We start from the raw sequence: 24586 nt of genomic DNA, 5'->3' as shown, positions 1-24586 counted from the left end.
GAAGCACTTTTCTTGTAAGTTCAGGAGAAGGAGCAGAAAACTGTTCTTGTGCCAGACTGCCTATTGCCATTGACACTTCCTGAAGGGGCTTGAATGCTTCTGAGTGGAAGAGAGCATCGAGCGGTTCTTCTAACTCAAGGCAGTGTGCTTGATGGAGAAGGCTCTTGGCACGGGACCTCCTCATCCTCCTTCCCCAGCCCTGGCTGTCAGCAGACCCCGGGGGCTTGGTGCCTGTGGGTGTGGGCCAAGTGCCCAGTTCTCTGGAGCCGCAGGAGCGAGTCTGCTGCAAGGAACCTGAACGGTTTAGGCAGTGCAGCTTTAGGCATTCTTCTTTCTGTATTTTTTTTTAAGTCCATTATTTGCACGTGTGCAGCTTGACTTGCAGGTAATATTTTGGAACTTCATACCCAACAAATAGCGTTCTTGTCAGGCAGGTGTCTTTCCCTTTTAATCTCTATGCTTGCTTTAAAACTGACAGTGAGAAAATCATTCGCAGTTTTATGTAAGAGATGAAGGAAAAAAAGCCAATATATATTGCAAATATAATGGCAAAATGCTTGTTGAATTCAAGTGTTGTTTTTTTTGTTTACACGCAATTGTATGTGTATGTATCTGCCTGTGTATTTGTAAGATGCAGAATAACACTGACTGAACTCAGGATACTTCAGGATCTCTGAGTTTTACCTTTGTTTACTAATTATTTCTGAACTCTTCTGCTTCCATTGTACCTTCCATTTGTCTGTTTCAGAGCTCCATTAATACTTTGAATTAATTAATACTTTCAGTACTCCATTAATGCTTTTAATTTGTTTCTTTTCTCCTTCTGAAGGCACCAGAAGTGATACGGATGCAGGACAGTAACCCGTTTAGTTTCCAGTCAGATGTCTACTCCTATGGAATAGTATTATACGAACTAATGACAGGAGAGTTGCCGTACTCCCACATAAACAACCGAGATCAGGTAAGAAGCAATCTTCAGAATACTGCACTTTATTTCTAGGCATGATTTTTGACTTTTCCTAAAGAAATGTAAGATAAGGATAAATGCAAAACACCAACTGGAATGTTGTTTACAACATCGTTTGTTTCAGCAGTAAATCTGTGTAGTTGAATATTTAAATATTGATAATGAGTTACTCCACAAAAAAAATGTTTATAAATATATTAAATGCCCTGTGATTTAGTCTCCACGAGGTTGTATTCTTACCAGTCAGTTAACAGCTGAAGAGGCACATTAAGGATTGAAACCTCAACTGTGTTCTCTTCAGATGAATGCTTTTTTTTTTTTTTTTTGCTTAGCAAGTGTAGAGTTAATTCATTATTGAAACCTTTTTTTTTTCCCCCCCCTGAAGGGCATGAACTTAAAACTCCTAGATCTTTTTGATCGTTTTTTTGCTGATCCTCAGGTTTTTTGTTGTTTTATTTGTTTGCTTTGCTATGTTAAATGAAGATCTAACAATGAGCTGGGGGGACACAAACCACTGGTTTTGCCCCTATTGTTTATCATCTGTTCCAAGTAGGAAAAGCCAGGTCAGTTAAAGAGATTTGTTGTTATTTTAAAAGCTGTCTACAAACTGTGATAGTGGAATGTGTTTTAATTCATCACATTGAAATTTTGTAATGATCAGTACTATCACAAAACATGTGACACTTACCCCTCAGATAAGTTTGTTTGGGAAGGATGGAATATAGCCTTGGGAATTTGACCTTATTTTAGCAACTTTTTTTTTTTTATGGACTTTTTTTGGAGCTAACTTAACTTGAAAAAGAAATAATAGCACAATTAGTCCTGCTTAAAAACAAAAGAATAATCACCCTTTCCCCTCCCCCCCCCCCAAAAAAAAAAAAAAAAAAAGGCAACTGCAAACAAACCAACCCCCCTTTAACCAACAAAACCTACACTGTTTTACTAGTCAATAGGCTTACCAGCACTTCAGTTAGCCATTAAGGTTACTGGAAATTGGATAGAATCTCAGTGGACACCCATTAACTTGGACTGAAACAGAAAAAAGCATTTTCCAACACTATTTCTTAGTGTTTATTAAAAAACAAAACAAAACAAAAAAAAAATAAACACCACACAAACCAACCTTCTTTTCCTTTATGCTGCAATCGCAGCTCATTATGAGCTCCTTTCCACTTGATAGCTGTGTCTGGTGTTGCAGATATATTTTACTGAGATACCTGAAAATGCAGCTCTACTGACCAATGAAGCTGTTGTGCCAAACTGGCTGCTTGTAACTACTCAAGTTGAGTGAGGATCATTTGGCACCTGTAGACTTCAACTGAAGGAAATTGCCGTGGCACGTACTGTGTGCTGTTCTGTTCTAACTGCAGCAGTGCCTTCACTGCTTGGAGTATGATAAACCACAGTGTCACTCTAATTATGTTCTTCAGTTAACTAATTGCGACAAATCGACATGGTGTGCTTGTTCCTGTGCTGGTGTGTTTGCCTGTGGTGCTCATGTTTGATCATTTTGGTACAGTAGAGCTTTCAGCCAGTGAAACAACCTCTACAGCTTTGGTTTTCTGCTATTTACTTGTTCTTCTTTTCTAGATTATTTTCATGGTTGGCCGAGGGTATGCTTCTCCAGACCTCAGTAAATTGTATAAGAACTGCCCCAAAGCAATGAAGAGGCTTGTAGCAGATTGTTTGAAGAAAGTTAGGGAAGAAAGACCCTTGTTTCCACAAGTAAGTGTTTGTTTTTCTACAGATCGCAGTTTCAAAGTATTTTATAAATAGCCATTAGCACACAAAACATTCTAGATGGACACAAGCATTGGTTTAGAAACTGAAGGTAGATGCAGGAATGAAGTGCGGCATGCTTCCTCTTTTTGTGTTTATTCACATGTACCTTTAACAACCCAGCTCCCTTGTGCAGTTTATAATTCTGATTTAAAGGAATTATGTACAAAATCATTAAAAACTATATGCATGCTGACTGAAGGTGTGTTAGACTGACATTAGAACAATTTGCTTGCAATACCTGAACCATTTCAGAGATAAGCAAAAAAAAATAATGTTGTTTGTACGTTAATTTCCCTTAACCCTGCACTGAAATAAAAGAGACTGTTCCAATTTTCCTTGCCCCCAACTCTGTACAGGCAAATACAACTTGCTAAGGGATTTAAATTCACACGCCAGTTTTTGTTATTTTTACAAAGCATACTTGACCCTTATTCTGTCACGGTGAGGATGATTAAGGGACTTTTTTGTACTCATTAAAAACCTGGAACTGAGTAACTGCAGATGTTTTAAAAACATCTTGCTGTTACACTTAAGTGTAACTTCGGTTGTTGAAAGCCTCTTTCTGAATTTGGTTGTCTAAACAGATGATTAGGCAGAGGATGCAGTTCTTTCCCTGTGCAGAAGAAAAACTCTTTTCCCTATGCAAATCTTAGAGATTTGCATAGATACTTGCACATTGATTGTAATATCAATGAAATAATGAGACGTATCCTCCCCTCTCCTGAGACTCCCCGTAGCAATAAAAACGTACGGCAGAGTTCATTTGCTCACACTGGCACATTCCCAAAGTATTCCTTACAGTGTCTCTGCATAATGTATTGTGGTTCTTAAGGAGGTGTTTAAAGCAGAGAAGGTGCTTATCAAATAAAGGTGTAAGACTTAATTAGAAGGAGATGCAGCTCTAACATCTCTTTTCATTTTATGTGCATTTCCCTCAGATACTGTCTTCCATTGAATTGTTGCAACATTCTTTACCCAAAATCAACCGGAGTGCTTCTGAACCATCTCTGCATCGTGCAGCGCATACAGAGGACATAAATTCGTGCACATTAACATCCACAAGACTACCCGTTTTTTAGGATCGTGCGCCCCTTCCCTTATTCTCTCCAGTGATGGGAAAGAAACAGAAGTAACAGAAGTTGTGCTTTTAATGCCTCGGTGTACAGGATCAGTGCCAGCAGGATTATCCGCATCCCAGTTTTAAGAGCAAGCTGCTAAGGATGTCTGCAGTTCTTATCCTGCAGGGACACAGCTCCACATTGCCTTTTTCTACAGTTTCTTTTACTGGGATAGTTATCAGACTATAAATCAAGAGGTCTATTACTATTTTTTTAATAGATGCACTTGAGCCTTATTTTTCCCATACACAGAGGAGATGGATGTTTCTTCGGCAGTGTTTCTGGATTGATTTAAATCTGCTGATAAATTGGTATTTTACAGCAAGGATGGCTCGACTTGGCATTTGAGGAAAGATAATGTGTTTTGGTGCTCTTTGATTGCCCCAGGCCATCTGCCGCTTCAAGTCAGGGGAGTTTTGCTGGAAATGGGTATCTGCAAACAAGACTGAGGGAAGAGGAAAACAAAACAAAACAAAAAACTTTGTGGAAATCAGCTCCTGCCTAAGAGCTTTCATCAAGCCAATGAAATAAGTTAAAATGCTAATTCAACACGAAATAGTTTTGCAATAGTTTTGCACATAGAAGACAAACTCTTGCAAAGGAATGGAGTATATTCTAAACTGTACTGCTCAGAGAAGGAAGCTAGCCAGTCTTGCTATGGTCATCTTGAGTAACTTAAGCAGCTTATTTTGGTACTATTGACTTGTTTCTTGCAGCCCAATGAGGTGGTAAGTGCAGAAAGACAGGCTTTTGTGGCTGATAAAAGGCTAATTAACAGTATCAGTATACTTCTGCGAAATGAGCATTGTTTTCATCCCATCTGAAGCTGTCAGAGATGCACTATCAAGAGGAAACTGAGCATACACAGTTTTTCTTGCTGATTTGGGTTTTAATTTTGTTTTTATTGCTCCTGAGAAAATGCATTTATTGTAAGCCAAGGTTCCTCTGATTATCTTATTTTAATAAAATAAATTAAATTTTAGGTTTAAGATTCAATGTCATCATTTAATATAGTAAGCCATAGTTCTGACACAGACGTGTAGATCTGAAAAGTTCAAAAAAACAACAGAATAACTTTTTAAAGTTCTTAGGACAGATACTACTGTACCAGTAAAAATGGTAAAAACAGGTAAAACATACTTGATATGACAACCATCAGTTTCTGATCACTTGCATTACCATATGGTTTTATTCTACTGTAATAATCTTTCAGCAGCATCTACTTTTTAACATACCTATACTGATACACTATCAAGCTACTTCACTGCACCATTTTTGCTCTGTGCTCCATCTTCCGTAAGCTTTTTTTGCTTAGGTAGTGCGTGTTTTCTCTTGTCAACTGCGTATCAGCCAAGAAATTGGTGATTTAATCAAATTTACTCATAAATAGCATTCTTTTCAAATATGTTCATTAATGGAAGACAAATTTCCATTCTTGGGATTTTTACGTGCTTTGCAAGTATGGGGTTTGTATCCACATACAAGGTCTAGTGAAGAAATGGAACCACTTAGGCTAAACTGCTGCCTCTAAAATTTGTTAGGCAAAATGGAGATTATTTGTTTTGCCATGAATTTTGACATCTTCCATATGCAACTCGTAACTGCCTGTAATGTCAAAATAGACATTTCAGCTTCTAATCTGCAGCAAGCAAAAAAAAAAAAACAACAACAAAAACACAAAGCAATTATCAAGGAAAGGAATTTGAAGTATGTAAGCCAGAAAGGTTCTACCATGAAAATATTTAGACTTTGTCCTCAGAATATCAGTATAACATTATTGCCTAGGGAATAATATTTCCACGCTTACAATTGAGAATGATGACAAAATTCATGTTTAGGACTGATGAAAACAGTCCTGTAGAGTTCTGCATGCTTTTTATTAATATTCTTGGTATTTAAACGTAGCCCTCTCTAAATACCCTTGTCTCTCATTTTACCTTCAGTTTAATTTGAAAAAGTTTAAAAATGATAAAAAGAAGTGGAAAGCTGCTCTTACCTTAGCACTGAATTCCAAAAGAGGAACCATTAACTCCTAATTTTTAAAAACAGGTTATGTGTCTCTGGAAAAACTAAACAACATTCTTGATAAAAGCAAGAGGATTATTTTGAACCAGTATTAGGTATAGCATTAGATTTTGAAAGCTGTAAAATGAAGAATTTAAAAAGGTGTGAATTTGTCTTACCTCTCTTACATTAAAAGTTCCTTTTTCGTAATCCCTAGGTAATTTTGAAAAACAAGGTACCTTTAAATTTCAGATTCTTGTTTTCCCAGTTTGTTTTCATGGAGCAAAGTAAATCAGGCATGTCTTGTTTAACTTTAAGGTAAAGAATATCCTCTCCATTGTTCCCCCACCCCCCGTATATGTCACCACTGAAATATTTATCTCTGGGAAAAAAAAATGCAGGAATGGCCGAAAAAAAGCTCCAGCAGGGAGGCTAAAGGGTGCAACTATTTAACTATTTTAGGGTAGAAAGTATGGCTGGGCTGGAGCTCTTGAATATTCATCTTACAGAACTGCATTGCTCTTAGAGGTACTTACTTTTCTTCATCTCTGTAGTTAATTAGTAATGAAGAATTATATTGTATGTCTAGGTTAAGACCATCACTTGTGCCTTCAAATGCCAGTTTTAAAAAGGAAACTGAACGGTAAGTAGTTATCCATGTTTACAAGCTAAGGACTAACTTCACAGTAAGCATTGTTAACAATTAGTGTGGAAATACGCAAAAGTTACGTTTCCTAGATCAGATCAGAGAGCAACATTTGCTTGCTCAATTTGAGGGAACGGTTAGCCAGCAGAGATGGGATTTTTCCCTCTTCTGTTGGAACCCTTACAGAAAACCAGTACTTTTATCCCAGATGCTTCTCGGATTTAGTTTTGACCCAGAAATGCCAAACAGCAGATGAAGCAGATAATCCTGGAGTAAGTAATCTGGTACTATTAAAAAAAATTGTGAATACCAGATCAAGGTTCCTGCTGTTTGCTTTATGACACTGACACAGATTCTAGTTTCAGATTACCAAAGTAGTGCTCGAGGTGTCATGCTGAGACAAGAGGTTTTTTGCACAAATGCCTCTAAATACACTTTGTGTCACAACAATTTTTGTTGTGTCAGTCATGTTTCCTGAAATGGTTATCTTTAAACATTTTCTACAGACGAGCAGCCTTTCAAGGCCATGCAGTCTCATCATAAAGGTATCAGTAAAACTAGCCCTGTACTTCATTTTAAAATTGCATGCTGAACTTGCTTGGAAAAAACAAAACCAAAAAACTTTGCTTGTACTCAGAATATTGCTCAGTAGCCATTTAAAAGCCATTCACTAGCCATTTAAAAGATAGTCCAGACCAAAGTTTAGTTTAACTGCAAAGTTAATACAAATGACCTAGCAGAAATAACCTCTTACAAACTGCACAATCGTACTGTAAACTACTTTTGCTCAAAGTGTAATTAAAAAACCAGAACTTAAAGTGAATCATAAAGCTTCTGCAACTCAAACATGAATTAAATTTTTAAAGAAAAAAACAATTCAGTAACAATTCAAGTGGCTCAGAAGAGATGTGTTTTAATACATAACTTTCCGGCCCTCTATCAGTGTTGCCCTTAATCAGAAAAGACAAATCAGCAGCTGGAGACAGTCCTCCTAAAGAACCACCACACTTAAAAGTAGTAAATGTTGGAGCTTCTCCCTGTGCTTTCAGTAACAGCATCTGCCAGCTGCAACTGAGGACAGGAGGTACATGGAAATGGGGCTGTGACTCAGAAGGATGTGTCTCAAATCCTAGAAACACATGGAGATGGAAAAGGCTAAATGTCTACTCCCCACAGTTAAGAAAAGTAGTGGTTAAAACTAATTTCAGTCACAAAAGAAACAATTATTTAATGTTGTACAGATATGAACTGTAAGATCACTGATAACAAAATTATTTAGTTATCTCATTTAATTTTGGCTACTTCATTTAACCTGAATCAAGGTTTTCCCTTCAAGTTAAATACATTTGGAAAAAAAATATTACTGTTGCAATTAATACTGAAAGTTATCTACTTATTATGCAGTGTGCAATATCCAGTTTGTGCTGCGAAATTAATTTAGCTGTATGTTTGTAACTCCAGTACTAGTACTGCTGCTCTCTGCCTGGATATAGCACAATTGTATTTGTTTCCAGCAGGTGCTCCAGGAGGCATTTCCTGCCACTATACACTTGATTATTTTAAAACAATGGTAGGAACCGAACTTGTATGGTCTTCGGCCCCATTCCTGAAACACTCGCTGTAAGAATACAGAAGGCTTTTTCTGAATTCTAAGTACTTTGAGGTATAATGTATTAGCTCTTAAATCCCTTCTGTAAGAAAGGAGAAGCTACGCTCATCATAATTCCTAGTGGGTTTTTGTAGATACACATTTTTAGCAGGGAAAAAAAAGCACCCTAAACAGCTTTAGCAACAGTTTTTAACAGCTTATGCTTTAAACGGCAAGAGAAGAGCCATATTTAACATTACCACTCAGTTTACAAGACAGCATATGTTAGGCCAAAGAGGAAGAGAATCCTCTTGGTATTAAGGGATTTTTTTCCGTGCAATCAGTTTAACTTTTTAAATATATTTTAGTTTTTCTGTTGCCATACAAAAAACTATCTGAAAACTTTACCAGAACTGCACAAGTAAACCACAGGGCACATTCATTCTAACTGTGCTGTAATAAGTAAAACCATCGCTAAATAAATAGCTGGATTGCTACCAAAGAGTGCACCTTTAGTTGACTTTATTGAGAAGTAGCAGAATCCTCATCAGCCCCAGAAAGGTGCATGAAAAGTTCTCCAAGTTCTGTTACTTGATCATCTGTGCTGGTCACAGTCCTACTTTCTCTGTCTTCAATAAAGTCCCACAGACGAACAGAATTGAAGAACTGCAATGGAAAAAAAAATAAATCTTATTTAGCTTGACATACTTCAGTTAAAGTGTTTTCCTTTATGGGTCCTCCATCCTCCTTAAAAACAAAAAAAGGCTGAACTTGATACTTAAAACAGCAATATTTGCTGTTAATTTAAGTGACAACTGGTCTCTTTAGTGTTACCGTATAAATAATAGTTTGTCAGACAGGGCAGCATTAATGAGCTGTATCTAATATCTCAATACTATTAAAATAATTAGGCCTGCCTTGACCATTCAGGATGGCAGCCAAGGCACGATGAGTTTCTGAGAAGTCTTTAACCATCTTAGCTGGTCTCAATGATAGCTACATGCAGGCAAGTGAGAGTAGCTTTTAATTGTGCTATAGGTGAAAGCTCTACCTGGTTTGTTTCTTTGTAGAGAGGTCTGCAATGAGAAGCACTGGTTAAAAAAGATAATTTTTTGTTATTGAATGAAAGGTGCCCTCTCTCCCCAACAACAAACTCTTCAAACTTCTCCCTCACGGAAAGTTGGGGGATGTTTTCTTCTCTTAAGGCCATGCATTACACGGACCACATTTAAGTGGTACCCTTCACATTCAAAAAGTGTTTTCAATTACAACTGACTGGAATATTCCCTTACCCGCACGGTCCCCTCAGAGCTGAGCTGTTTCCTTGGTTTTTCAGGTTCAGCTCGTGTCCCATCTGGATAGGCATGAAGGTAAAGACACTTTCCTCCAAATGGACAAGTTCCTTTCCCTTGTTCAAAGTACTTGCAGGGTTTTTTTCTGATTCAATTAGAAGAGAGAGTTATTAACTTCAGTGAGTTTGGAAGCAGATACAGTTAATTTTCCATGGTTTATTTATCTCATCGTATTCCATGATGCAGAGTACTACTGTTAAAAACAAAACCAAGAGTACTACTGTTAAGACCAAAACTCTTGGTATGTTAACTGGCAACAGTTAAATAGATGGGAAAGAAAACTAAAGGTGAACAAAGAAATACATAAAAGAGCAGCATCATAAGTTAAAAAATAATAGTAAGAAAAAAATCTTAAGACACTAAAAGTGAAGGATGTCCAAAGAATGCCCTCTGTCCTGCACAGATATGTTCTCATTCCCATGAACGTAATCTATCGCTTTCTACCACTTAGTTTTTATGAACCAGTTCCTCGCATCATCTCCTTTGGAAGTTCTGTGACAACACTGTATTAATTTAAGTTTCCATCAGCTTTGTTGTTCAACTAAATTATTCTAGTGACATAGCTTTTTTTTTTTTTTTTTTTATAAAGGCAATACTAGGGATGTAGTAATGCCTTCATAAAAAGAACATTGTGTTGTTCTACCGTGAAAAATAGCTGAAGGTGAAGCTACAGAGAAATTGCAACTGAACTTATATGCAAACTTAATATGCAAATAGTGATGAAACTGAGCCCTAAGTCATAAACACAGCTTCCCAAATAGCAACTGAAGGGAGAAGAAAGCTCAACAATAACAAGAAACAAACACCACCACAAAAAAAAAAAAAAAAGAAAAAAGCAGGCAGTGCATTAAAAATGGAATTTGTCTTGGGTTAGAACACAAGTGATCTGTGACTTCCAGTTTTCTAAGTTTGGCTTGTTTTTTTCTGTGCTGGCATATGAATCAGAAAGGGTTTGTGCTGGGACGACCCCCTGCTCTGAGCTCAGACTCCCCTTCAGTGAACATTTTATTAGCATTTTCTCATTGTGTGTAATATTACATCCTCAAAGCTAAACCGACTGCCAAGGCAGGTACTTGTAAGACTACTTTGGTACAGAGATGCTTAGGTACAACACATTAGTCTTAGCCAAACACTTAAAGCAAAAACCATTTTTGTATTCTCAAAATACAAAAGCAAAAGCCAAAACCAAAACCCAGCTCGTAACACTACCTGATGGCGCTATTCCAATAAAACAAAAGCTTGCCTTACTTAGAACGTGCAGTCATTTAAAAACTGCCTATGCCAAGATATTGAGCACAACTTACTACGCTCAGCACAAAGTCCTTCAGGATTAAAGTGAAAAACCACACCAGCAATAGGGTATTGAAAATTTAACAGTATCAAGAACCTCAGTGTAAAGTGATTAATTTTATTCAAGTATTTTGCCTGACTGTAAGGTAAAACAAGAAGCTGGATTAAAGATGGATTAAAGATTTAATGGAGTAGTACAGCTTTCAGCAATTGTGCTGAAAAGTTATAACAATACTTCAAAGGCAAATCTTCCCAAACAGCTACAGCTTTAAGTCAAACCTATTTTTTTCTGCAATCCAAAGGGCAAATTTTAAAAGTCGGTGCATATCACAAAATAAAGCTGCACAACCTTTAGCAAAATAGTCATGACTCATTTGGGTCAAGCATAAATCTACTTGTTTCCCTTTAAAAGAGTGAGCAATGAGATAAGTTAATGGTTCCTTATTGTTCCCTGAACTAAGTGACCTGTACATACTCCAGGCAAGCACAGCTTTGCAAAGCTGCTGTAAAACAACACTTTAGCAGACCTCTCCCAGTGCTCCAATCACCAGGCAAATCTTTATTAGACAATAAAGGGAATGGAGTGATGTATTTTCCATTTCCAGTAGCCATTACAAAAGACTTGTGAAATTTTAAGCCCATATATCAAGATACTATCACAAAAATCAAGCTTTCCTTCCTTATTTGTTTTCTCCATAACTGACAGCCTTCCAGGCAATTACATCCAAAGGATCAGCAGAAACTGTACAAGTCCAGTTTTGGCAAGTGAAAGGACAAAGCCTCAACCCTTCAGAGCACAATGAGTTTGAGCAACTTCTGATCTACAAATACAACAGACCCTTTCACAACAGCTGAAAAGTTAAGCTAAATAAAAACAGTGTGCCGTTAACAGAGATTAAGAGTTTTTTACTGAATGGTTTGTAATCACCTAAGTATCAAAATACAGGGATTTTAACTGAGTAAGTCTTAGTGTATCTTAAAGACAATATAAGTAATATCTACGGTTAATGAACTTACCCCACTCCCTGCTTAAATGCTTCAATCAGCTCATTCTTCTTCTCCTGGTCTTCTACCCAGTATGCACTAGGGATGACAAACTCTGATATCACACGGCACTCTGGACAAGACCTTAATGGATCAAGACAAGGAAGGAATGCTTTGTTACTTTCTGAAAGCAATACTTAATAAATTAGCCCGAAACTGCAGGCTCCTGAGTGAAAGGGCGACAGTTTGTCACACGGATGCATCAGACAGCTTCACGGGTTAGTACAGCACATTTCTTACTTGTTTCAACTGAAATAATCCAAAATGGCACAGTCAGGCTTGTGCTGCCTTGCATTTGTTTCAAAACTTGAACAAAAGCAATAGATATTTCCTGAATAAACATAGCTAAAGGCCCAATACACAGAAATAAACTAACTGCTAAGGAAACGCTGTGGCTCCCATACAGCAGAAAGCCAAACCAGACGAATAAAGGAAAAGGATTGTCCCTAAGCCTTTTGAAATACCATCTGAAATCTACAGCACTGATGAGTTCATTTAGTGGTTTCACGAGATGGATTTATTCATTAGGAACTAAGATCAAGAATTAAATAAGCAACTTCTGGTACCCCAACAAGCCTAGGAAAACCTTTATTACCTGGTACCTCCCTGTAAGTCCCATAAAAACACCTCGTGTCTCTGCAGGCATTGCTTTTGAAACTTATCCAAGTCCGTCATTTAGAGTAACTATACAAAAACTGGTATGTTCACTGTTGTGAATAATGTAAAAAACATTTTTAGAAAATTTATATCAGTACCTAATCACACCCAAACCTGATTCCAGAGCACTGTTTCTGCAAAAAAGCCACAGTCCCTGTTGTAACCAGAATAGCTCATTAGACAGGTACAGAGACAACTTTCACTTCAATGGAATTCATAATGAAAGTTGCCCAGGAAGGTCTACTTTGGCAGCGGACTGAAAATATTTCCCTCCTCTTGCTCAGTGTGCTTATATCTCGAAAGAGTTTTCAAAGAGATTCTAAGAAAAGGAAATTGCCCTAATTGGATGTTTAAAATTCTTTCATCTAAGGAAGAATCTGTTTAGATTATGTTTTTTACATAGTTAGAAGATGAAGGCGTTTACTCAGACACAGATGTGTGATTAACGGAAGGTTTAGCTTGAGTAAGCTATATTTGAGAGAAGAATGCAGTAATTAAGCACATACATAGGAAGGAGTTACTGTTTTGCAAGCAGGTTCCTGTGAAGGAAGCAGGGGCAGAAGTCAACTCAGCTATTCTGCAGCTGAATGTTTGCACTTTGCCACATTGTCAGTGCAGTGAGAGAGGGTTAAGTTAAAAATGGCCAACATGCTTAGTTGCAGTAAACTTACCAAAACTTAAACTTAGTTGCAAGTAAACTTACCTGATGCCTCCTACCTGTACGTGGAGGTTGATCTTCTCATCTCACAGACATACTCTGATGCCTTGCACTTTTCCCAGCACTCGGACCAGGATTTTCTGAGCTTAGATCTTATTAATGGCTAGGCTAACATTTAGTGTGCTAAGGAATGACCACATTTATTTCCAAATCAAGTCAAAGCACACCGCAGAGCCCATCTCACTGACACAGGCCACAGTCTAGTTAACACAAACTTACTTAATGATGGGATTCTCGAACTGCTTGGCACATCTCCACTGCCGGATGCAGGACAAACAGTACGTGTGATTGCAGTTGGAAAGGATCCCAAACCTCCTCTCAGAGGCTGACGGTTTTTCATATACCACTTCCATGCAGATACTGCACACTTTGTCCTGACTTGCCTGAAAAGCAAAGGCCTTCTCCATGTCGTGCTCGAATGTTGCCATGCACATCTGTCACAGGAGAGATGTCAGTGGTTATTGTAGTCATAGAGCAGCCTGTTCCTTGTAAAACAGAAGTGTCAATGACAGGGATCTGACAGGGAAAACAAGGTACACTGATTAAGAGCATCATTGCTACCCTTCGTAATCACTGTTTATTTTTAATTACTTCAAGGGCGATCACACAATTCAGCCCTCTGATGTTCTCTGCAGCTTCAGAAGCATCAGAAGTAAGGCTGCCTGAACACTCGCAATGTACACCTGTCTGCATCTGTCATGGAACAGCTACCACACAAGGAAATGCTTCAAATACTCCTAATCATTTAATTCAGGGTCCAGAATGGATACCACACTCAAGATGTTATCCTGTTTGTTATTAAAGCCACCCTCTTCATTCAGCAGGTACTAAGCTTTACCCTAGATAAGGGATTAGTCCCTTATTACGGGCTTTCCTAGAGCATCTCATCAGGGTATCCCAGTACTGACCATCAACCGATTTACTTTTACAGCGCTACAGGGTGAGCTGCTGCTTGTGCCCGCATGTGGGATGAGAACTCCCACAGCAGCACGTTTTGCCAGCATCTGCTGGGAGCACAAGAACTGAGACTCTGGCCCCTGAGATTCCACTCCAGGCTGTGGAGGGGCCATGACTCAGTAACCACTAAAGCTTCTGGTCTTTCCCCTCCTCAGCCTAGAAATGTAAACTGTTCCTCACCTGCTCTGACCTAAATCTGGGGACAGGGAAGAGCAGCCTCTTAAGGCCTTCCTAACCTAGCCAAGGCCTCATCCAGTCCCCTCGTCCTTCCTACTTAAAGTTCATCTACAAAATCTTTGTACTCTGTTCAGTCTGCCCCTGTTTTACAATGCCCTGAAATCCGCCCTGAACAAGCTGGGATATTTGAAGAGGCGACTCAGCAGACCAGCAGGGTGGTTGCTCTAAGACAGCAGCCTACCACTGAGACCTCTTGTAAGCTCCAAAAGACATTTTCCTGGTAGAGTTTTAGGGTGTTGTGGTCTCCCAGAACTGCAGGCAAGTTTCTCATAAGGAGGAAAAGGGGAAAAAAGAAGTTGCTGTATAAAGCTACTTGCACCGCAGTTACGAATTAAGTCCTAGATACTTAAACAGACCTCTGTTAGAATCACTGTACAGCCAGAAAAGCAGCACAACAGAAGCCCTTTGGAACAACAGGCTATTCTACATAAAACACCTTTGGATTTTAGATCAAACAAATCCAATCTTGCAGCAAACAAACCAAATCCAACGCAATTTCATGTTACTATTACCATCTCGTGAGCCTTCCTCTGTTCTTGGTCAAAAGGGTGAAGTACTTGCAATCCACAGATCTCACACACGTCTCCGTGCAGGTAAAGGCAGCGATCTCCAAAGTGGCATGCTCCTGCTGCAGCGTAAGGACACCACTGCTCTCCATCAGCACAGGAACTTCCAGCCACAGGATCTTCCAGTCCACTGCAAATAGCTTCCAGATACGAATGGGGCTTCATTTCCACGTTATCAGTTTTGTCACTGCAACACACCACATCACTTGTGGCACTGGGCTTCTGCTTTTCTTCATTCAAGCCACTCAGATCTTATGAAAAAGAAACATAGTATGAACGATACAGGATAATGCACAAAACCTACTCAAGAAGCTTCCTGTACTTTCTTTTCAAGGAATAGTAGGTTTGTTTGTTTTTTTGTTGTTTGTTTTTTTGTTTTTAAATTCCTTCACAATTACATCTTCTCCTCCTTAAGCCTATTTTGGTCCCAAACTGCAAGAATTTTCACAAACTACTTACTGAAAAGACGAATTTCAAGGTCTCTTGAGCTGTCTTCTATTTACAAACAGGATAAAAAATCCTCCCATTTCACATCAGGGCAACTGGCTTGTTTGGTGCGACTGTGATAAGGGGTAGGAACAGCGTGCTGGCAACGGGGGGACTCAGCTCCTGTCCCTGGGTGTGAGGCATGGAGGGACACCTCTGGGGCTTGTGTTCCTAGGCACTGGCACAATCCTCCACAGAGTGGTGCCCTGGCACAACGCAGCCAGGCTTCTCACCATTTCAAATGCCCTCTCATTGAGAACAAAATGCACAAAAGGAGTGGGGATATTTTAACAATATTCCCAACCTATCTACCAAAAAATCCACCGCAGACCTAAAACCCCTTTCAGGGAACACCGGGTTACAAGCAGGTCAGCTAAATGCTGTCACTGGAAGGTACTGACAGGCACAAGTGTTTACACAAAAGGGGACTCATGAGTTAGGAAGGCCTACAGCACCCCTCTCCAGCTGAAATTCAAGTAACAAAAACAGGTGAAGAAATACCCAGCTCCCATAAAGATCAGAGGATGACATCATTGAAGACGAGCACAGAACCAGCCCTACTCACTTCTGTCCCGGAGCACTAGTGTTTTCTTTTCCCGTTTGCCAGTCTCACGCAGCTTGCTCTTGATTACTGGTGCGTTGTGCTCGGGAGGCTGGCGAGGGCTGTGCAGCGCTCCCGACGTGAGGGGAGGTGGCACAGGAGCTGCTGCACCCCCTGACGCAGGAAGCCTGGTGTGATCATATCTACAAGAGAAACAGACAAAATAACTGGTACGAAAGTTAAACCGAGGCACAGCACAGGGACAGCTCCCTGGATGCATTTCCCTGTCCTTTTTGTTACAAAGTAAAGCTGAATAGCTCCTTTAGCTACCTTTTTAAAAAATAATAATAAAAATAAAGGGTTGTTTTAACAAGTTGACTGAAATGTTGAGTCTCTTTCAAGGCCAGACTAGAAGTTTCTCAGACTCAGAAAACAGATGCCTCTGAACGCACACCTAGATTTTCTTCTCTAGAGACACCAAGCATAGCTGAAAGAACATTATTCATGTGCATATTAAATCAGATCTTCGTCATCTCCCCACACAAACAGGTTTGCTGACATTTCTCAGAGAAGCAAAATTAAAAGATGTGCAGTAAGGACTGACATTTTTTGATCTTGTTTTCCCCTTCCAAGCAGCAACACTTAAGACTTCATGCTGCCACAGCACAGGCAGGAAGGAGATGTGGTGTTTGTGTGCAGGATAGGGAAGGATTCAAGACACCTGGTGAAATAATGGAAACATGCTCAGCAGTAGAACAGGAGCAACTGGTGAAGCTAAGCCACAGGCACACCTGAATGCTAGAGTACTACTGGTGAGAACAGAAATATTCTCCACATTTGTTTCTGGCCCTGTACTTAGCGCCCAGTTTTGCCATACACGTCAGTAGGTTACGTGCATGGCGTGCCCTCAGCTGTCCCCAAACAGCTGGAGCAGAGCAGCACAGGTTGCAGGTGTCCTTGCGCTCCTCGCAGTGTGCCAGGTGCTCCCAGCGAGCAGCACAGCCAGCAGCAGCGTTACAAACGGCCAGCTCCATCTGAGCAGCTTATGGGAGTCAGGCAGCTCACTAAGGTTTAGCTTTCTGCTCCACGCCTGATACCGTTAACAATGCCAAAGAAAGGATCGCAACAAAGCTATTACAAACACAGTAACACCCTGAAACCTCCAGCTCCTGTCAGGCGAAGGTGCAAACACACATTTCTTATCTGTGGCCAGAATTTGGCTGTGAAGGACCCCGGGCTGGCGGGACACAACAACATTCACCACCACACAGCACTTACTGGAGGTCTCAAGGAGCCTCAACCAGAAGGCTGCAAGAAGGGGTGCAAAGCTGTTCACTTTTCCCACAAAACCTAGGGGAACGTGAAAAAAATGCACTTTGCTCTAAGACAGCGCTGAAAGTCCTCAAGATTCGTTATTAGGATCTGCAGGAGCACGGCTGTGAGCTCCACAACACAACCCAGCACAGCGCTGCCGAAACGAGGCCCCTCACCCACCGCGGTAACACGGGAAGCAGAGCACTGCCTGCTGCCATTCCTCGTCAAGCTGCACACCTGAACTTCTGGGTTTTGTATTTAGCAGTTCTCACAGTAATTAAGAATGGAGTGAGAACATACGGGAAACCTGGAGCTGAGTTTCTACAGGACAGGATCATCCCTGAAGCTAGGACACTGTCAAACTACAACACTGCATTCGCGAGCCGGTTTTAGCAGTGTGGGACAGGGCTCATCATCGCTTAACACCGCATTTCATCCCTTTTGCTGTTCAGAAAGCCCCGGCTCTTCCTGATCCTCGGCTCCCCGGGGTTTCAGGCCCAGGGCACACGCTGCCCCCCCCCGGTCCCTCGGAGCGCAGGAGGCCGGCCCGTTACCTGCAGCGCGCTCCGTAGGCACACTGTCCCTTCTGGTAGTACTTGCAGATGGTGGATGACTTGCTGGTGGCCAGGTCGTGCGAGAACAGGCACTTGCTCCCCTCCCGGCACACTCCTTGCAGGTAGTACCTGTGGGGAAGCAGCGCAGCGCTCAGGAACCCATTTTGTGGGGACGAGCCCGGCGCCGGCCGTCGCCTTCCCCCGGGGGGCGTCCCCCCGGCCCCTGCCCGAGCCCTCCTCCGGCGCCGAGCCCCGGTCGGGCAGGGGCTGCCCCCGGCCCCGCGGCTCACCTGCAGGTCACCTGCTTGGTGCTCATCGCCGCCGCCTCCCCGGTTCCGCTGGGCCGCGGGGGAAGAGGCGGGGCCGGGGCCGCCTCCCCGGCCGGGCCGGGCCGGGCCGCGAGCGCCGCTCAGCGGGAGGGCGGCGGCGGCGGCGGGGCCATGGAGGCGGCCCCCGAGCCGGGCCCCGTGCTGCGGCTGCGGCACTGCGGCGCCGCCATCTTCTGCCGCCGGCCGCCGCCGCTCTGCCCTGCCTGCGGCCGCCCCCTGCTCGGAGCCGGCCTGGCCGCGGCCCCCGTGCGCCTCCCTTGCCCCTTCCGACACGGGCACCGCCAGCGCCGGGCGCTCCTCCTGCGGCCCGCAGCCGGCTCCTTCCTCGGGTAGGGGCCGGGGGGGTCGCGCTCCGAGGGAGGGCGCCTGTGAGGGGCGGCCCCGCTCAGCCCCTGGCGGTGTTTGTCTTTCAGGGGGTACGACGGCAGAGCCGACCTGCACGTGGGGATAACCAACGGCGACGGTAAAATGTGGCTGGGAGCTGCCATGTGGGCCCCCGACCCGAGCCTCTGTGCCCTCTGCACCCCTCCGCCTGAGGTAACGGGGGTGCTGCAGCCACCTCTGCCGCCGTGACTGCTGGTAGGAGGGCGGCTGCAGCACGCACACGGCTGGTGCCTTGCTGGGGAACAGTGCAAAGGTTCCCTGTGCACACCACAGGAATTGGAAGTGGGATTAGCTGGGGGCTGCAGGAGTATCACACCAAGATCAAAAAAACCCATCTAACCATTTATCCTGCCGCCCAGCAGTGACAGAGATTCAAGCCGAAGGCACCTACCAGCCCCAGTCCCACCTAAATGCTGAGGAGGTGCAGAGGGAGGGACAGGTGACTTGCACTCCTGGCACGGAAATACAAAGCTAGGCAGCCTATTAAAAAAAGTTCACCCAAACAAGAACATTTTCAGGAAATCTTGACTTAGAAAGAACTATGTTTAAGCCAAAAATCATGCCTAATAAAAAAAGAGCCACATTAACAGCCGTGACAGGTTCTCAGAGTGGCTCATTGTTCAGTATCTCACTTGAGATGTTTATTTAATAGAAAACTAGTCTAATCAGGAGGTTTCAAAAAAGAAACATGTCTGTCCTTAGGTTGTTTTCCTTATCAAAACTCCAAAATAACATTGTGAAAAATAAGAAAGTTGTTCAATAAAAGTAAACATTGCATTTTCTACTCTAGCCATAGAAGGCCACTGATGGGAAGCTATGATCTTAACTAGTTAAGAAAGAATGGCATTAAGGAAAATTACTTTTCAAAATCATGGAAAAGTACGTGTGAAACCATTTTCTCCAGTGCTATCTGTTGCTCTTTGTTTTCAGGAGTGGTATATAACTACGATGAGGAGGGCATTCACAGAGATGAAACTGGATGGGAACAGTGCATTAGTGTCCCACTAGTACAGCCAGATATGTTTGAGCTTCTTCAGCAGTGGGATAAGCTCCTAGAGGAATTTTCTGTGGGAGAGGCCTGGCTTCCTCACAGGTAGGTTGTTTAAAAGCTGAATGTAATAAAGATACTTAGCCTGGGATGATAAATTAAGCTATTCTATTTTGGACCTATGAGGCTTATGGTGCATTCAGTTCCTTCACAACACACATTGCTAACAAACTCAGCTCTTCCAGGTTGTCTTGACGCTCGGTGGCCTTGCTAACCTGCAAGTGTTTTTAAGTAGCTGGACTATAAAAGTGCTAAAATAAGAGAACATTTTAGGGGACTTTTCAGCAACAAAATAATCTTGCACAAAAAGGAACACTTCACTGGAACATTACCTTTGAAGAGTATCCCGCTGGGTACAGAAGTACAAAAATTCAGGTGCAATTCTATAATAATTTCTAGGGTTCAACAGTTTTAGAGGTATTTAGATTTAAAGGCTGAAATCATGACTACACTGATGAGATTCTTGCCCAGATCTTACCTCCAGATAACTTGCTGACAGTGGTCAGAAATTGGAAAAATAATGAGGCTTTTCTTGCTCTTCCAGCAGGTTGGTAACATTGCTTTGGATAGTTACGTACAGAAAGACTCCCATAGATTTTGAACTGAACCAGCATGTTCCATCCAGAATGTTCAGTTCTCTTTGCAACTTTCCTTCAAGTTAATGCCTGATGACAGTGTTACAAGTTATGCAGCCCAGCAAAAACATTCAGTGCCACATCACCAAGCCTATTGGTGACAAAGCAGCTGCTGTCCCAGAAATCACCAGTCCTTGAACTGCTCATTGATAATGGTACATTTAATAAGCAGCCTGTCAGAGCAGAGTTCTGTGAAGTGTTTAAGTTAATGGAAGTAGACGTCATCTTACGTAAAAACAACAACAAATCAAAAGCAGTTTTTAGCAATTCTGTTATGTGTTTGACTATAAATTTTCAGAGATAATGTATTATCTCCCTAATATCAGGAGATGAAAGAATTTGACCTAGAATAATTTTAAGAAATACCTCCAGAACACAAATCCTATTGGCTTTACAATCATCTTTGACACTTCTACATTTCCCAGTGCTTTAATGTTATTACTGAAGTTAACTTGATGTCAAAAAAGCAGTGGCAGAAGGTGGGTAGATGCATGCATCTCTTCCACAAGCTTTTCTTCTGTTTTCCCCATGTGCCACCTCCTGGCAAAGTGACCTAATTCAGCACTGAGCTGAAGTGAATCCAGCATTTTTGCTATGTAATTTTCCATTGTTTTGCACTGCAGTGATGGTCCCTCTCAAAATTCCTCCTACTTTTTTTTTTTTGGTGACAACTATTTTGGTAAAGAGCACTGTAGCAAATTCTTGCTTACTGCAAGGGATCTCATATGTCACTTTTAATAAATACCTTTAACAAACCAGAAGAGCTTTGGAGAAAACAGTGAGCAATCCTGAACTGGGCTCAGGGTTGATTTTGATAGCAATAGTCCTCAGAACTTGCAAGAAGATCTCATAAATTCCCAGGGCTGACATGCAAGGCTTGCAGATGATTCCCTGTGGCAACACAAACCATGGAGCCACTGACAGTATGAGACTAGGAGTGAGTCACAGGGCTAGGAAGAGCAATAGAGAAGTGACACGGGATGAAGCAGTTTGAAGAAGCTTGAAGAAGTAGGCAGATGGCAGACAGGAGACTGACCATCAAATGCAGTTACACAGGGCCAACAGAAAAAGCAGCACTATGCAGCGAGGGAAAGGAGTAAGTTACTCAAATTGTTAGTGGCCAACATGAAACATTTGGCAGAATCTGAAAAACATTCTGACAGTGAAAAATAAAGGTGTTGTGCTCCTAGCTTTGGATAGTGGAAAAAAAAAAAAAAAAAAAAAGACCAGGACATTTTAAATGGCTACTCCATTCAGGTAGTATTTCTGTCCGTGCACACTTGGTACAAATGCTTGCCAATGGGAGTTTGACTGGCACTCTGTACAGCAAAGCAACAGTATCAATTATATATCAGTGATAGAGTCTGCTTGATTTTAAAGCAAGCTTCCAAGTTAATGGCACACTGAAAGAAGCATATATAATGGCGCAGGATGTTACTGCTGCAGGAAGAACTTTTCAAGGTAACAGAGTAAGAACACAGGAGAAAGCAAAGATTAACAAGGTAAAAACAAAGTTAAGTATTAAAAATAAGAACTCCTTATTTTGAAATCTGCAGCTTTTGTTTTTGGTTTCATGCTTACAATTTCTAGTATCCCTGTCTGGAAAGCACAACTTGCTATTAATAGAATATATTTAAGCACCAGCAATGAAAGCAAATGGCAACAGATCTTGGAGAATGTGTGCTTCTTTATGTCACTCACTAAAATGTTCCTTCATGCACAGTGATTAAACAATTAGTACTAACTCTTATTAATGAGATATTTTTCCTAGGTATGAAGAACATGACTACAATTGCTACACGTACGCACTAGCATTCATTAACAGTATACTGACTGCACAAGGAAAGCAGCAAATGAGTAAAAGTGAATTTACAGAGAAATTTGTGATCCCACAGACAAAGAATGCTTCTAAATATATTACCCTGCATCAGGAGCTAACTACTAAAGATTTCTACATTGTACCCCTTCCTGATCAAGAAAACCAGGGTGGAAATTGACAAGTTGTGATGTTAAAACACCTATGCAAAATATAAAGACACCCTAAAGCAAAATACAACATGAAAATAAAGCCTTAAGACTCCAAATCTCAGGGTTTAAGATATATGAACTGCTTGATGTATTTAAAAATACAACTTCATGTATGTTAACCTGCATATTACGGAAGGATCGTGAAACTAAATTTGTGTATTTTGAATGAAATAACATGCACATGATGTACATGCTGCAGAAAATTTCTATGGAAACTGGGAACTATGGAAATTTTTTTTTTTTTTTACATTCACTATACACTGTGTTCTGCCAAGAGCCTTAATATCAGAAATCATAACTGCTGGGTAATCAAGGGTTTTAACAAGCGAACTGTCGTAACTTAAGCTGTATCAAACCAAACTATCACTTTCCCTATCTGTTTACAGATAGGCAGAAAAGGAATTTGTGCTTGCCTGCTGCTCAAGTCTAAAGTCTGTGACAATGCAAAGTCATTTTCCTTTACTTCAACTGCTAATAAATATAACAAGTAAATCCAGCCTCTTTGTCTGACATATTTCTTTTCCAATTCTTCTTTGCATTTTGTACACTTAATCCTCACACTAAGACAAATGCTTAGAATTAGAAGCTACTCCTGTAGTGTCATATCTGTGCTGAGCAACAAACTCAGCATTTATCTCAGAGGTAAAACTTGAGAATTTACCAAAAAGAAACTTAAGTTTAAAGAGATCCTCCAACAGCACTTCTACCTATTGTAGATTATAGAAAAACGTATACTGAGGATGAAATTCTACTGTTCATAATTTGGCACACTTTATTTACACATATTCTAGTTTAAGACAAGTATTCTGTCTTTTTCCTTCTACTAGTTTCTTCAAAATAAGGTAGGACACAAATCTAGACCCGAACTATCTGTTCGATGATGGAGAAGTAATCATAAAAGATTGTGGTTTTGCCCATATCTAGTTTATAATTTTGTATGCACAAACTGCATTAACCCTGCCCCTCCACAACACTGTCTAGCTGCAAAGACCACGGTTTCCCACCCCCACATTCTTTCACTTCTTGCTAAATTCTAGTTCCTTTAAAAGCATATTCAAAACAACAACAAAATAGAGACAACCAGTTTAACACACAAAATTCTGCTACTGTTAGAGATTTATCCCGCAACCTCTAGAGCAAGTCAGAATTCTTCAACTAAGATTTGGCTTACAAAAAGAAATTACATTATGTTATTTCCGAGTAAGTCAGAATCCATACTTCATTTAAGAACTGTATTTTAACGGTTAAAATATAAATACATGGGAAGTATCAGTGCCCTGGTAGAACAATCTGAGTTATTTGGTACAGTAGTACTGAAACATGAACCGTAGTTATCTGCAGCTGGAAATAAGACACCATGCCACATACAGCGAACACATACATAGATGTTGAGCTTGAAAAAGCTATTACACAATTAACATTTTCATTTTATGTCTTTCCATTAAATGAAAAACACTAGATCTTCCACTAAGTTGCATATCATTCCCTGCATTCATGGCATGTCTTTACAATTTAAACTCCTCAGTAAACAAAATTGTGGTTTTGTGTTTGGTGGGAACAGAGTTGACAGAAGTCTTACCAGCCCTGGGAATTTTACTGAGACCAGAAGTAACCCCCTTTCTTATAGTGAACAAAAGCAGCACAAGGAAAATTCAAAGCCACCATCATTGTCAATAACTGTAATATATCCTTACCATAGCAGCAAATGTTTTCTCTCACAGCACAGGGAAAAAAAAATGTTTCACAGTGCTGTGAAGCAGGGAAGCCTACTGTTCAGGGACTAAGATGGAGTTCAAATGCCTGCCTGAATCTATAGGAGCAATACTCAAACTCCAGTGTAGCTGATACTTAAACCACAACTGCTGGCTGTACTTGAAGGAGCTGAATCCTTTTGTTTCTTTTTCATTGTTTTTTTGATTTTTTTTTTTTAAATGCGTCTTCTCAGTAGCAGACACCCTGTTTAGGAACCTGCAAGTTAGAAACTAGCAGGCACCCAGTGTAGTATGGCAGAACTGCTCGGCAGTATCCTATGCCTCACTCCATAGGAGAAGCAGTCTCCCAGTCCATAGCTTACGAGGTTACCCAAATGAGGAAAGGCGTCCCTGCACTTCCTACTGCCTAACACCTAAAATTGCTGTTAGGTGCTTAGACTCCAGAATTAATTTAAATCCTTGCACGTTCTGGGAAGAATTCATCAATTCTGAGCACTGCTTGTGAAAATAAGCATTTTAGTTGGGACCACTGAATTCCAGGGTCTAGCCACCTAAGAGCCTGGACTGATCTTACATTCCAAAGACCTACAATGCTCAAATACTGCAACAACCAAATCTCTTCCAAAATC

At 40.9% G+C, this 24586-nt stretch overlaps 3 protein-coding genes across 8 annotated transcripts in view; 2 read left to right on the top strand and 1 right to left on the bottom strand.

The window, feature by feature from the left end:
* RAF1 (Raf-1 proto-oncogene, serine/threonine kinase) overlaps nt 1-4849 on the top strand; it is a 78906-nt gene extending 74057 nt beyond the window's left edge. For all 5 annotated transcript variants that reach the window (XM_038186123.2, XM_038186122.2, XM_072044442.1 and 2 more), the window contains 3 exons: nt 830-961; nt 2558-2692; nt 3688-4849. In XM_038186123.2, the coding sequence (XP_038042051.1) occupies nt 830-961; nt 2558-2692; nt 3688-3828 (408 nt within the window). In that variant the 3' untranslated portion in view covers nt 3829-4849. The remainder of the gene's footprint in view (nt 1-829; nt 962-2557; nt 2693-3687) is intronic.
* A 2555-nt stretch (nt 4850-7404) lies between these two features.
* Nucleotides 7405-18273, bottom strand: MKRN2 (makorin ring finger protein 2). 2 transcript variants are annotated; one of them, XM_038186128.2, is made up of 9 exons: nt 18112-18273; nt 17822-17950; nt 15978-16156; nt 14873-15177; nt 13386-13600; nt 11765-11875; nt 9398-9542; nt 8616-8771; nt 7405-7646 (listed from the first exon to the last, which is right to left on the bottom strand). In XM_038186128.2, the coding sequence occupies exons 1-8, from the start codon at nt 18135-18137 to the stop codon at nt 8628-8630; spliced, it is 1254 nt and encodes a 417-aa protein (XP_038042056.1). In that variant the 5' UTR covers nt 18138-18273; the 3' UTR covers nt 7405-7646; nt 8616-8627. The 2 variants fall into 2 exon arrangements, with proteins under 2 accessions (XP_038042056.1, XP_027323684.1); XM_027467883.3 differs by lacking the exon at nt 7405-7646 and having other exon boundaries at nt 7720-8771.
* MKRN2OS (MKRN2 opposite strand) lies at nt 18262-22741 on the top strand. Its single transcript, XM_027467884.3, has 4 exons — nt 18262-18479; nt 18564-18613; nt 19465-19627; nt 21989-22741. The coding sequence occupies exons 1-4, from the start codon at nt 18262-18264 to the stop codon at nt 22212-22214; spliced, it is 657 nt and encodes a 218-aa protein (XP_027323685.1). The 3' UTR covers nt 22215-22741.
* The last annotated feature ends 1845 nt before the right edge of the window (nt 22742-24586 follow it).

Source organism: Anas platyrhynchos, chromosome 13 (genome assembly GCF_047663525.1).
Source record: "Anas platyrhynchos isolate ZD024472 breed Pekin duck chromosome 13, IASCAAS_PekinDuck_T2T, whole genome shotgun sequence".
NCBI lineage: Eukaryota > Metazoa > Chordata > Aves > Anseriformes > Anatidae > Anas > Anas platyrhynchos.
This window is presented reverse-complemented; position numbering and strand designations above follow the sequence as displayed.